The 16,772-nt window shown below is 39.7% G+C and overlaps 1 protein-coding gene across 1 annotated transcript in view; it reads right to left on the bottom strand.

The window, feature by feature from the left end:
• The window catches only part of LOC150091113 (UBX domain-containing protein 7), a 690,832-nt gene that overhangs the window by 330,942 nt on the left and 343,118 nt on the right, over nt 1–16,772 (bottom strand). The window contains exon 6 of the mRNA XM_090384602.1: nt 398–513. Within this exon, the coding sequence (XP_090240728.1) occupies nt 398–513 (116 nt within the window). The remainder of the gene's footprint in view (nt 1–397; nt 514–16,772) is intronic.

Here is a 16,772-nt window from a genome sequence, read left to right as displayed (position 1 = left end):
ATGCTGATCACAGCACCCATAATGTTCATAATCAGTGAATGTAGCATCTTTGATTACATGCTGAGAAGTTTTATACTATCAAGGATTATATCAATAATTACCATTACATTCCACTCTGAAGGGGTAAAATTTTTCAATAATGACACTACATGTATTATCTGCTAGAATAGAGAAGTACTGCAGCTAATGGAAAACTAATTTATTATTGAATTAATCATTAAATTTACTTATATGATGAACTACCTAGAAAAAAAGTTTTTTCAGTTATCTTGAAATATACAGAGATGCACCTTGCAGTGAATCTCTTCATACAGTCTCTTCCAAAAAGACTTAAAGACTTAAATATATGCAGTTTATCTTGAGTTATATTAGCAATATACGAACAGTTAAAACTTACTGATTCAAATGAACCTCTATGAATAAGGTCCAATGGAGGACGAAATAAGTCTTCTAATGTTTTCCGCTTCCTGGATAAGCGACTATTTGGTGAACTATATAACTCTTCTTGCCATCCTGCAAATAAAAGTCATATAAATTTAAAAACAATGTGAGTATGTTTATACACATACTCAGATTATAATTAAAATAATGAAAACAACAATGAATAAAAATCTATAAGATAGAATATCATGAATGTGGTACACGAATAGAACCACTTTTCTGGCATGCTTCAGTTATATAGGCCACAATTTCACAGATTTTGGGTCCCTGCATTGTAGTTTATATATATAAATTTTTTTAAGTCAACCCCAAACACGAGAGGTATTAGAACCTATAGTGCAAAGGGTACTAGGAAAGTTTTGCAATACAGCTTTGTTTATTTAATTTTTTCAAAGTAATTTCCTCTACATTCAATACACCTCTCCATCCTCCGAAACCAATCTTTAAACCAGTTCTGCCAAGTTTCACTAGGGAGTAAAGCACACTCGTTGTCCCAAGCCCGTAGAAGGTCCTCATCACTGGAAAACCACCTCCCTTTTAGCTTCATTTTCACATGCGGGAACAGTGCAAAGTCGCAGGGAGCAAGGTCTGGCCTGTAGGGAGGGTGCACGAGAAGTTTCAGTCCTGTCGTGGTCAAATATTCGGTGCAGACTTTGGCGCGGTGAGCTGGAGCATTTTCGTGATGGAGGTACCAGGTGTCCATTCTTGACTTTGGCCGCAGGTTCTTCATAGATCCAATGACTTTAGGCAGGCATTGTTCAGTATACCACTTAGCTGTGACTGTCTTCTGCGTGTCCCAAACGCACGTTCCACAATTCCACTCGATTTGAAAAATACAGCTATCATTTTCTTCTTTACAGATCGGGATTTTCTGACAATTACGGGTGTGTTGTCATCATCAAAGACCCAAACTTTGTTTTGAGCCTTGGTCGGCAGATCGTAATAGTACAGCCAAGTCTCGTCATCTGTCACGATGTTGTTCACATACCGAGATTGTCCCTTATCAAATTTTTTAACATCTCCCGGCACCAAGTCACACGTCGTGTCATCTGCTCTTCAGTCAGTTGATGCGGCACCACCAAGAGAGAACAAAGTTTCTTCACTTGCAAATGATCTTGCAGAATCGAACGAATTGCTGGTGCATTTAGGCCCAAAGTATCCTCTATCTGTTGGTAGGTCACTCCCCTGTTTTCGTCAAGCATTTTCCTCACAGCAGTAACGTTTTCCTCCGTAACTGACGTTCGTGGCCTTCCCGGCCTCTCAGAATCCTCCAGAGTGAAATTTCCCCTTTGGAATTCTCTATACCACCTGAATATCGTTGTACGATGTGGACAATCATCATCTAGTGCAAGAGTCATTTCTTCTAAGCACTGGTCTATGGTCTAATTTTGTCCACGCACAAAATTATACCGCAAAACTGTCCTTATCTCATTTCGTGACCACGATGCCATCGCAAGCACTTTACACTCTCACTACTAATGAATAACTGAGCCCATCGACTTGGCGCGGCGGCTACTATGCACGTATGAACATGTCTCAACATGCAGCAACAAGCAGCTTCCTGTGATTCATTGTTGCGTCATATTGCAAAACTTTCCTAGTACCCTTTGTACTTAGTACCGTGCTTGGATTTGAGGTTGAGAAGACGAAAGAAGATATTTGTTGACATTGGACTAGAACTTCTGTAGATTGTAATTTTCAGGAAATACGTATGAAGGAAGGCTGTTCCAGAAAACGGCAGTTGAATGAATAAATGAGGAAGATGAAAAGTTGGTTCTGTGGGTTTGAAGTTGGACAGTAAATAGATGTTGGCTGGTGGTGGCACGTGTTCGGACTGTTTGGAAAGAGAGAGCAGGAATTATAGAAGCCAATTCAGAAGAACAGTGCCCATGGAAGTATCTGTAGAGGAGGCATGCAGCAGAAACAGTGCGTCTATGAGAAAGCGAGTGGAGAGACTCTGTTAGAGATAAATCATTAATTAACCTAACTGCCCTCTTCTGAATGGAATCAAGAAGCCTGAGAGAGGTTTTGGGGGCACCACCCCAGATGTGGGAACAATATTCCATGTCAGGGCAGATTTGCGATTTATACAGAGTGAGCAGCTGTTTGGAAGAAAAGTAAAGACGAGAGTTAAAGAGAAAACCAAGTTTTTTAGATGCAGAGGAAGCAATATTTGTAATGTGCTTTTGCCAAGAGAGATTAGAAGTCGGGTTAATCCCCAAAAGAGATATATCATTTTGCCTAGAAATCGGAGTGTCACTAAAGATAAGCATAGGAGCAGAAGAATCCTTTTTTGCAAGATATAAGACAAGACTGAGTTTTAGAAGGGTTGAAATCAACTAAGTTGTTTTGCCCCACTGGAGAATTACCTGAAGATTGGCATTTAAGGAATTGGTAGCAGATTTTCGAAAAGTTGAAGCTGATTGAGCAGGACAAGGTTTCTCAAAATGGAAAGTTCAATGCAATGTCCTATCACTGGCAAAACTATGGATAGGATTTCCAGTCAATGGAACAAGGTCATTGATATACAAGAGGAAAAAAGTGGAGGAAAGAACTGAACCTTTGGGGACACTGGCATTAGTGGAGAAGTTAGAAGACAGAGAGCCATCTACCATCACCCTCAGTGAGCAATCACAGAGAAAACTGGATAACCAATTACTAAAAACAGTTGGCAAACCATAAGATGGAAGCTTGTTTAGAAGACCATTATGCCAAACACGATCGAAAGCCTTTGAGATGTCAAGAGCAACTACTTGTGTTTCACCGAACCTTTCCATTGAATTAGTCCATAAATGGGTAACATAAGCCAGAATTGTTGTTGTTATTTGGTTTTTAGGAGCATTAGCAACTAAGGCCATATTGCTCCGGGATATGCAGTGGTCATTCCCTGACCTTCCCGCATCCCCCGTATTTGGTGGTGACGGGCTCGAACCCCGGTCTAATCAAGAAGCGTGTGCTACGCACTGCTGCTCCTTCCCACCTGGCTACGGAGGCGCCTCATAAGCCAGAATATCACCAGTAGACCGCCACTGACAGAATCCATACTGGTGATCGTTGAACAGACGGAAGGTTTCTAGGTAGTTTAACAGTTGGCGGTTAATTGATTTCTCCATTACTTTAGAAAGAGTAGAAGTAATTGCAATGGGATGATAATTGGATGGGAGGGATTTGTCACCCTTTTTAGGAACTGGCTGGATATGAGCAAATTTCCAAGCAGAAGGAAAAACACCTTTGGAATAAGAAAGTGAAAAAAGGCAGCAAAGAATAGGAGTAAGTTCAGGAGCACAGGTTTTAAGAACAAGTGGAGAAATACCATCAGGACCTACAGCTGTCTTAACATCAAGCTTCGTCAAAATCCTTTTGACGGAAGACTGCAAGCGGCATTGAATGGAGTGTGTTGGGAATGGTGGGAGGTGTTTTACCAAGATCATTAATACATGAGCTCGAAGAAAAATGGGATGCTAGCAGGTCAGCTTTATCCTTGGCTGAAGTGACAACAGAACCATCTGGTTTGGACAGAGCTGGGAGCAGAGATGGGCAAAAGTTGTGGCCAATAGCTTTGGCAAGAGACCAGAATGCTTGGCTACCATTAGGGCAAGAAGCAAGCTTTCTACTCTTAGCCTGTTCAAACTCTAGTTTGGACTGATTAATAACTGCTTTACAATTGCTGCGAGCTTTGGTGTAAGCAGAAAATGAAACTGAAGAATTAGAAACAAGCCAATTACGATATGCAACATTCTTCTCTTGGACCTCAACACATTTATTGTAAAACCAAGGTTTAAATAAAGGACGAGATTTTAAAGTGGAGTGTGGGATAAAGGATTCCATTCCTGCAAGAATAAATTCACTGACACGATCTGAGCAAACGTTGACATCAGAAGTTTTGAAACAGTAATCCGGCCAAGAAAAAAAAGAAAAGAAGTCTCGCAGGTCATCCCATTTTGCATTCTTGTAATGCCAAACAACACGAGGTTGGGAATAGCCATGAGATAAAGGTTCCATTGGAGAAGAGACAATCACCAAGTTGTGATCTGAAGTGCCTGAAGGACCTCTCACTTCGACCGTGTACTTAGAAGGGTTGTTTGTGAGAAAAAGATCAAGCGTATTCGCTGTATGATTAGGATTGTCCGGTATTCTTGTAGGTAAATGAACAACCTGTGGTAGATCATTAGTAATTGCAAAAGCCTCAGCATCTCGACCTGCTGGGTCGGTGTGACTAGAAAACGGAAGCCAGCTGGAGTTGTGAACATTAAAATCACCAAGGAAAATTACCTCACTGTTAGGAAAGTTGGACTGGAGAAAGTCAAGTTGCAAAGAGAGGAAGTCAAAGAGCTCCAAGTGATTAGTGGAGTTGGGAGAAAGGTAGACAGAACAGATGAATTTGACACAATGAGGTAGAGAGATTTTAAGCCAGAGGAGATCAAAGAGAGGAGATTCCAAATTGCCAAGTCTCTGACAGGGAATTTCAGAACGGACATATGCACAAGTACCACCTTTGAGGCGAAAGGAATCATACAGCGAATGATTTGGGCATCTGAGATGAGCAGTACTTGAATCAACTGATGACTGAGATTCTGTCAGAAAAAGTACATGGGGTTTGGCAGACTGCAAGTGGAAATGGATATCGTTGAAATTAGAATTGAGACCACGTATATTTGTGAAATGAATTAGGAAGTGCTTGGGAGGTTTAGATCTTTTCGCAGATAAGCTTGCTCTATTAGTTTGACAATTCGTGGTGTATTCAATAGTAAGAAAAGGTGGGTGGGACATGCTGTATGAAGTAATGAAATTTTTGGATATGGTGTACACGAGGTAAGAATATACCCAGATCCTTGACATAACGTGGCCTCGAAAATGCTCTCCGCATACACACTACTTGGACTCCCTCCAGTCACTATCTGGCAGAGCAGAGGTAGCAAGATTATACACTAGCTGATCCAGAAGCCTCCTAGAGAGTTACCAATAGGTTCGGTCCGGTGTACTAACTAGTGGCCGGCCTGCAAACACCATTTTAGAGCTGTACCCTCGAAATGTAAGGAATATTGGATCTTGCCACAACGTTCATCTATAACCTCAAAAGTCATCAATCATACTGCATGATGGAAGAGATAGGGAAGGGTTGACCCGAACTTAGTTCTAGAGAATAAACATGGGTTCCACCACTTCAAGCCTCCAATAAGCAAATTGGTGGTATTTCACCAGTTGATGAGTCATCTACCACCTAGTACTGCCTGGTAACATAGAGGGGTGGCGTTCCTCCATGTGGTGTGGGCGCCACACCTCGAATCCTGCTTACGTTGGTTCACACCTGGGTGGTTACCCACCATGTACTTGTGCATGGAGGTTATACCCAGGATTACTAACAGTCCCACCATCGTGAATGTGCAAGCAGAGGATTTGGCTGTCACAGACCGTTCGGACTTCACCGAAATATTAGTAGCGATCAATCACCAGCGAAAAGTGATTGTTTGCTACTAATATTAGCTAAACGGATAATTTGTGTGTAGATTATATTTTTATGAACCTTAATCGATTCAGGTTAAGGTTCATAAAAATATAATCTACACACAAATTATCCGTTTAGCTAATATTAGTAGCAATCAATCACTTTTCGCTGGAGCTTTAAATGATCTCTATACCAAACTTCGCAATAATGACATTCCTATTAATTTCTTAAATTTTATTATAAAAAATCTCTCTGATTTCATTAAAGAAAAATTCGATTTCACCATGTTCCACCTTGATTAGGGTTAATTCGATACCTGTATAGTTGTATATTTGAATGGTGGTATTTCCACTGCTTGGAAAGTGATCACACATAATGACTTCTATTATGACTTCTATTAGAACGATGTTCGTGTTCTTTCACTTCCTAAGTTTTTCTTTTCATTTTTCGTAATTTAATATCAGTATTTATTTATGTCCAATCTTATTTTCTCTATTTTATTTTAACCATAGAGGGCTCCCATAGTTCTTCTCTTCTGAGCAACTCCACCATCATTGTCATAGTTTTCCCTCTGTTTACATTCCATTCTTATTAATCATATTCGCATAATTGTATCTTATTAATCATGATCGCAAATTTGTATCTTCATTTCTTGATTATATTTCACTCAACTTATTTCTGCCAAATATCATAGGTATTTAATTTTTCTCCTCTTCATATTTTTTATTATATTTCATGTCTTTCACTCAAAATATACACTGCAAGCTAGTGGTATTAATTTCCACTTCTACTAACAATCTCACAGCCAAGGCCCTCTCTATGCGGTTGGGTACTTACACACCCAGCTTGCCTAGTATCCTTTAAACTCTTTTCCTTCTCTTTACCTCTTTCTACTTTCTGATCTTCGTTTTTCCGTCCGTTGAACTATTAATGTAATACGAGGGTGATTCGGACATTCTCACTTTTCTTATTCTCACTATCTTCGCCTCTATATTTTTAACTTCTTTTCCCTCCCCTATCTTGTATTGCTTCCTTTTTCTATACCGCTACCTTGTTATTCATTATTATTTAACTTACATACTTTTGATTTAAACTTACGTTCTTACACACTTTCTACTTAATTTAAATTAAACACACTGCGTCTGCGTTCTTACATACTATCGACTCAATTTATTTCTAAATATATTACGTTACTTAATTTATTAATCTAAATACACTGCGTTGGGGCTACCTCACTCATGTTTCTGGAGATTTAAAAAAATTTTTTAAATAATTTTTATATCCATTTTCTTTTTTTTATATCCATTTCATTTCTATAGCGTCTCCATCAACATGAGTTTGCATAGAAACACAGTGTTTGGTACATGATCAGGTGTAGCCCCCTGATGAAATACCTGATCTATGTACTAATTTTTAATTTTTAATTCTTTAATTTTTATTTTATAATTTTTATCCCTATTACCCTCCCCACTTTTTCTTTCAGCTTTTGTACATATGATTGGCCTGTTAATTCGGCATTAATTCAGATTTAATTCTACTTAATTTTTTTTTTTTTTTTTTTATATATATAGGTTCTTAACATCCTTTTTCTCTTTTTTCTTCAACTAGGCTCGGCATTTTGTGTTTAATAACTTCTCCATCTATATTTATTTTTATTTTATTTTATTTTATTTTACTTTCATTGGTGACACTTATATATATATATATATATATATATATATATATATTTTAAATATTAGCTTAATTATATCACAAACAAACAATGAGAATCTTTATTACAATAATAATAATAATAATATGTACAAAATACAGTTTCGTACATATTATCACGGCCATAGGGTTTACATGTTCAGGGATCAATGAATTTCAATTTTGCACATGGAAGACTGCTGTACAAATTGGAGCAGTACGGCATTAAGGACAAGTTACCGCAATGGATAAAGGGATGGTTGAGTGGGAGACGGCACAGAGTGGTAATAAATGGACACTGCTCTACATGGACTAATGTTATTAGCAAATCCCCCCCCCCCAGGGTTCGGTGCTGGGCCCATTGTTGTTTTGGGTATTTATCAATTATATCGACGAAGGTATATCAGGCTTAATGTCCAAGTTTGCAGATAATACAAAAATTGGCATGGTTGTTAATGACACTAAAGACAGTATGCTGCTGCAACAGGAGCTATAAAAGTTAGACAGATGGGCTGAAAAATGGCAACTGAAGTTTAACATTGACAAATGCAAAGTTCTGCATATGGGTAGCAGTAACCCAAGAGAAATGTACCAACTCTGTGGTACTACATTCAGGGAGGTCGAGAACGAAAAAGACCTGGGGGTAATTATGCAGTCAGATATGAAGTTCTCTGAGCAGTGCAGACGGAGTGCTAGAGCAGGTCATGGAGCTTTTCAATGATATACAGAAATTTTGCTAGCAGAGACAAGAGGTGATTATCCCTTTGTATAAGGCAATGGTCAGACAACACCTTGAGCACTGTATACAGATCTGGAGGCCTCATTTCAGGAAGGATGTAGAGTTGCTAGAATGAGTACAGAGAAGGACAAAAAGATTGGTGAGAGGAACAAAGGGATGTGCTTACAAAGAAAGGCTTAAGTTCTGTAAGTTGCAGCATCTGGAGACATTGAGGTGTATAAGGCCTTGAATGATTTGAGCAGGTTCAATGGTGACGGGATACTTCCGCTTGCTCAGACTAAGAACCTGAGGGGGCATAGATTCAAATTGAGGAAAGACAGTTGTAGAATAGATGTGCAGAAGTTTGCCTTTAGCCAACGGGTAATTGATTGCTGGAACAGACTTCCATCTGTTGATGTGGAAGTTGATAGCTTAAAAAAATTTAAGGCTGAACTAGACAAATATTTGGAGTGACCAAATTTTGGATGGTGAAATGGGAAGGTTTTTTTTTTTTTTTTTTTTTTGGCATAAGCTTGCTTTCTTGCATCATATGCCTCAACTAATGCTAAATTATAAATAAAAAGGTAAAGGCGTTTACAAAAATAATGTATAAAGTGGTTAATATTTATACAGAATAAAGGAGACTGAAAAACAAGCAATCAATGAAAAAGACTGTCCACTTCTTCAGGTTAAAATGCACTCTTCTGTTTAACAAAATATATACTTAGGAGCGTGTCACATTGTCAACATCAAAACACAGCGGAAGGAAGCACCTTTGTATTGAAAGAGCTGTAATCCAGCGAGGTTTGCTAGTCTGGAAAAAAACTGAGAAGACAAGACATCACTAGCATGACTGTTGGTGTTACGAGGATAACAATTGCTTTTCGTAGCGCTTGTCGAATGCAAACTTGTAAAGGTTGGAATTGAGTTTTTAGACCTGACACAATTCAGTAATCGATGGATATGTTAAAGAACATACATTCAGACTACTGGAAGGCAAAAACACAGTTCTATATTTTCAGTTCAGCAAGGATTCCCTTCCTGTATCTTTTGTTTGTTGACCACTTCTTGGAAGTCACTGTCAATCGCTTGCAGTGAGGACAGCATTTGCTCTGGGAGGAATCTGTCAGTAACCACTAGCTGGTTATGGTCTGCTAGCAGCTGTGCTGAAGGCTGGAGATAAGGGGAAAGAATGCACCAATAGCAGTGATTCCAAAAATATGGCTCTGTAATTTTACCTGTGGCCATCTTGATTGTGAATAGCAGCCTTCTTTCTCTAATGTAGGATTCAGAGACTGCCCAGGTGAAGGGCATCTACTGTGTTGTTCTGAGAGTTGGTGGAAGGTGGTTTGGTGTTGGTCCATTTTAGAAGCCAGAATTTGACAGCAAATATCCTTTTAAGGTTGGATTCGGCAGCTGAGGCCCATATCTCTGGAGCATATAGTACTGTTGGGTTTAGACTTGATACGATATACCTTTTTACCAAGTGTGGGTTGTTAGTGTGCAGCAGCTGTTGCTTGGTGACCCAGCGTAGTGAATTCAGCCTTGAATGTATAAGGTTAATGTGATCGGTGAAGAACAGCTTAGAGTCAAAAACAACCCCCGGATCTTTGTGCATTTGTATACTTGGAACTGAGGAGACATTGAGCACTAGCTTGAGCACTGTTTTTTTTTTTGGTAGTTGTTGGCACATAGGCTTCTGTGGCCATAATGCACCTCCCAAGGTTTTTGCAGTACTCTGATCCAAGCCCGAGGCGGGAATTGAACCCGCGACCTGGGTTGCCAGGCAGGCACTTTACCCACCCGGCTAGCCCAGTCGGCTCGAGCACTGTTGGACTGCCCTTTAGTGAGAAAATGATTTGTGCCGATTTCAGAGAACTAATTTGGAGGTTGAATGACTGGAGGTAGTCAGCTATGTCCTGTAGTTTCCTGTTTATTTGCCGAGTGGTTTCGACTGACGATATCATAGTAAGAAGCTTGACATTGTCAGGCTTGAATATGAACCGGATATGAACCACTGGGATATGATCCCAGTGGTTCATATCCGGTGATGTATGGGCTTGGCGCACCCAGGGTCCTAAGCTGGATATTTCTTCTCTTTCTTGGCGATTTCCTTCTCTCTCTCTCTCTCTCTCTCTCTCTCTTAGGATAACTCAATTTTTTTTTTTTTTTTTTTTTTGCCTGGTGCAGCAAAAGCCTTAGGCTTCCTTGCACCATATGGCTGATGATGATCCAATTGCATTTGTTGGCCACAAATGGTATCATGACTGCTGTGAAGAGAACGGCGGACCAGACACCTCCTTGAGGCACACTAGCAGTTATATGATGTATTAAAGTCTTCGTTCTGATCTTTAGCACAAGGATCCTCTTGGATAGGAGAGATTCTAGGAACCAGAGAACTTCACAGGGGGAAATTGAAATAGCTTTCTAACAGATGTAGGAGTCGGGGTATATAGATGGTGTCAAATGCAGAATGGATGCCAAGCTATATAATTGACAGCTCCTCTCTTTGTTCTTAGGCTTCTAAGATGTGCAGTGTGGTTGTTGCAAAGTTAGTAATAGTTGATCTCCAGAGATCCCGTAATGTATTTGCTCAAGATTGTCACAGAGAATATGGTGGGTGATGGATTGTAGTAGTGCTTTCTCCAGAAAGCACTACTACAATCCATTGGTGCTTAAGAAGAGGCCAGTGGAGAACCTGGTCCACTGCGGTGGAAAGTAATAATCTTCAAGGCATCTGTTATATACGTTGAGGAGCAGATCGATGATGAAGACAAGCATTTGATGATGAACTAGGGGATGCCATCGCCACCAGTGGTTTCTGTGTGTGTGAGAGAGAGAGAGAGAGAGCATTAAATACTTAATGGCCTGTATCAGTTGTTGCTTGGAAATTTGGATTGTAATTGTAGCAGATCCATCAGTGGGTGAGAGTGACTGAAGACTGGCTGGTTAGGTAGAGCTGGAGGCTATCTGTTCAGAAAATCTGGTGACGTAGTTGAACCACTCAACCCAGTCGATGTTACTGGGAGAACTAGCCTTTGTTTTGTACCTTTTCAGGGTTCTTTCGAGGCCACTTAATTGCCACTGATTTATGTCTTCGAATTCGACTCTAGCTCTAGAGAATGCAATATGATCTTCGATGTCTCCAGATGCTTTCCATTCTGTTGAGTCTGAGTAGTCACTTTACGTTTTAAGGTTGCCTGGTAGTGAATAAATGGCCTGATCCTCGTTCCGACAGGACAAATGGAGATGCTTCCTATCAGGGCTACTTAAAATTGGCAGCAGTCAATTTTAAATGTAGCATACTGTTGACTACTAGTTTGTGTAGTCGACTGTAGATTCAGCCCTTCGTATAAGACTTGTTTGACTAGTTCAGAAGTTGTGTATGGTGCCAGTCGAGATACGGAAAGGCTGGATGTATTCTTTTTGGTGGTGTCTTGGGCACTGATAGCTCGCAGCTTGGAGTTTATTGTTGTGCAGTATACGGCTTTTCTCTGAGTGCATGTTTCTTGTCTAGTATCAGAAAAGTGCTTAGTGAACCTGCTTCAGATTGGGCAGTGCTACTATTGCATTTATCATCCGTCTGAAGTTGAATTGTGTCGACTGAGCTTGCCTGGGTGTCGACGTGGCCTAATGAGGTTGTCAAAATATTTTCTAGACTGCGATGGGGTTGGGTCACTATCAGGAGTTGAAACAGAGAGAGATCTATGCAATTTTATCATAGTGCACGTTACACAGCATGACGTATGGTGTTTTTGCCACTATTGCTCACATCGGTAGCCAGGATTTCTGCATATGACTTATCCCAGGGGAACTTTGAAGATCGAGCATCATACTTGTTTGTTAGGGCTGTGCAGCCATGGGGGCGAAGCAGTTGGGTCAGCAGACTTGCACATAGTATTTCCCGTGCTTTTGAGTATGTGAGAGTTGGTGTGCAGGCTGGCATTGATTTGGTGAGTTGTTAGGCAACTTGTTATTTTTTCTATGAGATCTTCCACCATTTTGTTGATTTTGCTGTTAATCATTTGGTTTAGGGACAACTTTAGGTGTTGAATGGTAATTGCTGGTTCAGTTTGACATACTTCAGACCTCTGCACAAGTGCACTTTGACTGATTTCAGATCTTTGCATAATAGTATAAGCTGTCTGAAGGGTTGCCGAAGATGCATTGATACTTGAATCCGATGCAGATAGGTCCAGATGGCCTGGTGTTGGGCAGCAGGATGCGTCAGTATGTGGCTTTGTCAGTATCTGTAGAACAGTTGTCAATCTCGTAGGTATTATTGACCACATTTTCTTGCAGACTTGCACAGTGTTGAGTACTACCAAGTGGCTACACAGCATCTGCAAGTTCTGCCTCGCTGGGGGTGTAGATACCTGCTTAGCGCTTTGTGCAATGCATGAAGAGTTCTGAGAATTGTTGTTTGAGAATTTCGGGTTGTCCTTGTGGCCTGATGAATGTAAATCCTGCAGCATGATCCTTTGAATTTCAGTCTGGCTGCCATGGAGAGTTTCTTCCAGATGGATAGGGATAGGCCCAAAAAGTCAGAACAGATGGCATTGTCACAGCTAGTACAGAGGATGTCACCAGTCAAATGGCAGCATAGGGCACACTTCTGCATTAAATTTAAAGGTTTTCCATTTATGCCCATGATTGAGAGGAATGCATTGGAGATATTCAATAGACAGGTGTTTGCATAGTCTATGTGGATGTCTTGCTGTGAGTTGGCTTCAGGCTAGGAGTTGCGAACATTTTGTGTAATTGAAAAGTACGGCAAGCAGAATCAGTGGGAGGCTGAGTGATAGCAACGGGAACACTTTTCAGCTTAATGTTGTGATCAGTTTGTGGGCTTTTCAGCGCTCAGGGTAAACAAAGGTAGACATTACAATGTGCTGTAGTATTTCATACTCATTCGCAGTGATAGGGAAAAACAGTAAATAATATTTACCTAATTCAGGTGGTAGGATGAAAGCTCCATCAGTGGATCAGTCGCTCGATAAGGATATAGGTGATGTGTATTTCATTAATAGGTTGAACTTAAAACCACAGTAATTGGCATTAAATTGTGGAGCACAAAAACTACTAACCAACTCACACAGATGCATGCGCAAACTCCTAATGAGTACTTCAACCTCATCAAATTTATTTACTATATCCGTAGCATTAGTGTACAGGCAAGTATACATGCATCTCTTGTTACATTTAGTTACCCTATCACAGCCCTTGAATTAGCTTGTTCAATGGGGATCCCCAGCAGACTTTGAAATTTGCAACACCTTGCTTTCCAGGCAGCTGCACGTTCCAATAGAAGCAGTGCAAGAATTAATTTCATCTCTGCAGTGCCGCACCTAGACTTCTGTCGGTCCCGGGAGAAATATTCATCTGGGGTCCCCTCGCTAAAATTAAAGGTGGAATTCGTAAAATTAAAAAATATAGGAAACACCCAAAAATTATTCAAATCATAATTATGTATTTAAACTTTAACGACTAGTACATTATTTATAAAACTTAAAAGTTTTCCCATCATTACCTTACGACATTTACTTCATATAAATTTGTCTATAACATCTGCTGTTTTTATATATTTTTAGTACATCTTGTTTAATTGATATAATGGCCAACCCATTAATTCTTCCTTGGCCTATTGTTGCTCATGAATATGTTTTATTCACTTTGAGCATTGAAAAACTCCTCTCTCCAGGTGCAACTGTAATTGGCAATGTAAAATTTTCAAAAACGATGGTTCATACAAGGCTAAGTTGGTTCCTTGAGAGTCACAGAATCTCCTGCCAGATCATCAGCATGACTTTCGGAAAAACAGATCAACTATAGATGTGTTCATCAAAGTTGAATCTCACATCCACAATGCATTTGTCTGAGCTGGATTTAGGGAATAATTTCTACATAGTTTATTTGGATTTTACTGTATAAGCTTGAACAAGCTGTGATTACTGGTATGATTCTAAGATGTATCAGGGTGGCTGCAAGGTAGAAGGCAGAGGGTTGAGATTAATGGATATTGTTCAGATTGGGGTAACATCAGGAGTGTGGTTCTTCGATAATTGGTTGTTGGACCACTGTTGTTTTTCATTTTCATAAATGATATCGACGAAGGGATAAAAGGCTTGATGTAAAAATTTGCAGATGATGTAAAGATTGGTAGAGTCGTTAATGATAAGTGACAAGCAGTGCGTCTTGAGGATGACTTGAACAGGCTTCAACGATGGCCTGTGAAATGACAGCTATGTTTTAATGTTGCCAAATGCAAGGTCTTAAACTTGGGAATAGCAACCCCCCAAATAAATTATACATTTGGTGGGGTTTAATTAAAAACACTGGAGGAAAGGGGTCTGCAAATTACAATATAAAGTTTTCCGAACAGTGTAAACAGGCAACCAGATAAGTCCATGGTGGTCTATTGATGATTTATCGAACGCTATCCTGTAGAGATAAGGAGGTCATAATCCCACTGTATAAGGCATTTGTAAGAGCACATTAGGAATACTGTGTTTAAGTATAGAGATCTCATCTGAAAAAAAGACAGGTAACTTGAATGGTGTGATCGAAAGAAGTACGACCATTTGAGGAAATACCCAACTTCACCTCTGAGGTATCTGTGAGCTACAGATACCTCAGAGGTGAAGTGATTGGGATTTATAAGGCTCTGAGAGGAATTAGTAAAATGAATGAAGGTAGAATTCTCGTTGTTCTAAATAATTCCAGAACTAGGAGTCATAAATTCAAATTATAATGGTTGAGGTTTAGATTAGATTGTAGGAAGTTTTGTTTTATCCAGCAAGTAGTTGAGGCTGACAGTTTCAATAAATTCGAACCTCTACTGAATATTTACATGCATGAGAAGAAAAGATATAATTTGCGTTTTCTTATCTAATGGGGTTTTTTGTCAGTGCAGCAAAAGCTGTGGGTTCTTTGCACTATATTTCTTACTTTTGAATACATCTTTAATTGTTAAACTAATAGAACAAGCTTATCTGCGAAAAGATCTAAACCTCCCAAACACTTCCTAGTTCATTTCACAAATATACATGGTCTCAATTCTAATCTCGATGATGTCCATTTCCACTTGCAGTCTGCCAAACCCCATGCACTTTTTCTGACAGAATCTCAGTTATTGGTTGATTCAACTACTGCTCATCTCAGTTGCCCAAATTATTCGCTGTATGATTCCTATCACCTCAAAGGTGGTACCTTGTGCATACAACCATTCTGATAGTCCTTGTCAGAGACTTGGTAATTTGGAATCTGCTATTTTCCATCTTCTCTGGCTTAAAATCTCTCTACCACACTGTGTCAAATTCATCTGTTCTCGCTACCGTTCTCCCAACTATACTAATCACATGGAGCTCTTCGACTTTCTCTCTTTGCAACTTGACTTTCTCCAGTCCAACTTTCCTAACAGTGAGGTAATTTTCCTTGGTGATTTTAATGTTCACAACTCCCAGCTGGCTTCTGTTATCTAGTCACATAGACCCAGCTGGTCAAGATGCTGAGGCTCTTGCAATTACTAATGACCTTGCACAGATTGTTCATTTACCTACCAGAATGCCGGACAATCCTAATCATACAGCCAACAAGCTTGATCTTTTTCTCACAAACAACCCTTTTAAGTACACGGTTGAAGTGAGTGGTCCTTTAGGCACCTCAGATCACAACTTGCTGATTGTCGCTTTTCCAATGGAGCCTTTATCTCATGGCTATTCTCAACCTCTTGTTGTTTGACATTACAAGAAAGCAAAATGGGATGACCAGCAAGATTTCTTTTCTTCTTTTCCTTGGTTGGATTACTGTTTCAAAACTTCTGATGTTGATGTTTCTTCAGATCACGTCAGTGAAATTATTCTTGTAGAAATGGAATGCTTTATTCCACACTGCACTTTAAAATCGTCTTTTATCTAAAACTAAGTTTCCTAATAAATGTGATATGGCTGTTCGAGAGAAGAATGTTGCATATCGTAATTGGCTTGTTTCCAATTCTTTAGTTCCATATTCTGCCTACACCAAAGCTCGCAACAATTGTAAAGCAGTTATTAATCAGTCTAAACTAGATTCTGAACAAGCTAAGAGTAGAAAACTTGCTTCTTTCCCTAATGGTAGCCAAGCATTCTGGTCTCTTGCCAAAGCTATTGGTCATAACTTTTGCCCAACTCTGCTCCCACCTCTGTCCAAACCAGATGGTTCTGTTATCACTTCAGCCAAGGATAAAGCTGACCTGCTAGCATCCCATTTTTATTCCAGCTCATGTATTAATGATCTTGGTAAAACACCTCCCAACATTTCCAACATGCTCCATTCAATGCCGCTTGCAGTCTTCTGTCAAAAGGATGTCAGAAGGATTTTGATGAAGCTTGATGTTAAGACAGCTCTAGGTCCTGATGGTATTTCTCCACTTGTTCTTAAAACCTGTGCTCCTGAACTTACTCCTATTCTTTGACGCCTTTTCTCAATTTCTTATTCGAA

Source organism: Mastigoproctus giganteus, chromosome 1, assembly GCF_048544385.1.
Source record: "Mastigoproctus giganteus isolate SK-2022 chromosome 1, ASM4854438v1, whole genome shotgun sequence".
NCBI lineage: Eukaryota > Metazoa > Arthropoda > Arachnida > Uropygi > Thelyphonidae > Mastigoproctus > Mastigoproctus giganteus.
The sequence above is the reverse complement of the archived record's forward strand: the minus strand, read 5'-3'. Positions and strand labels throughout refer to the sequence as shown.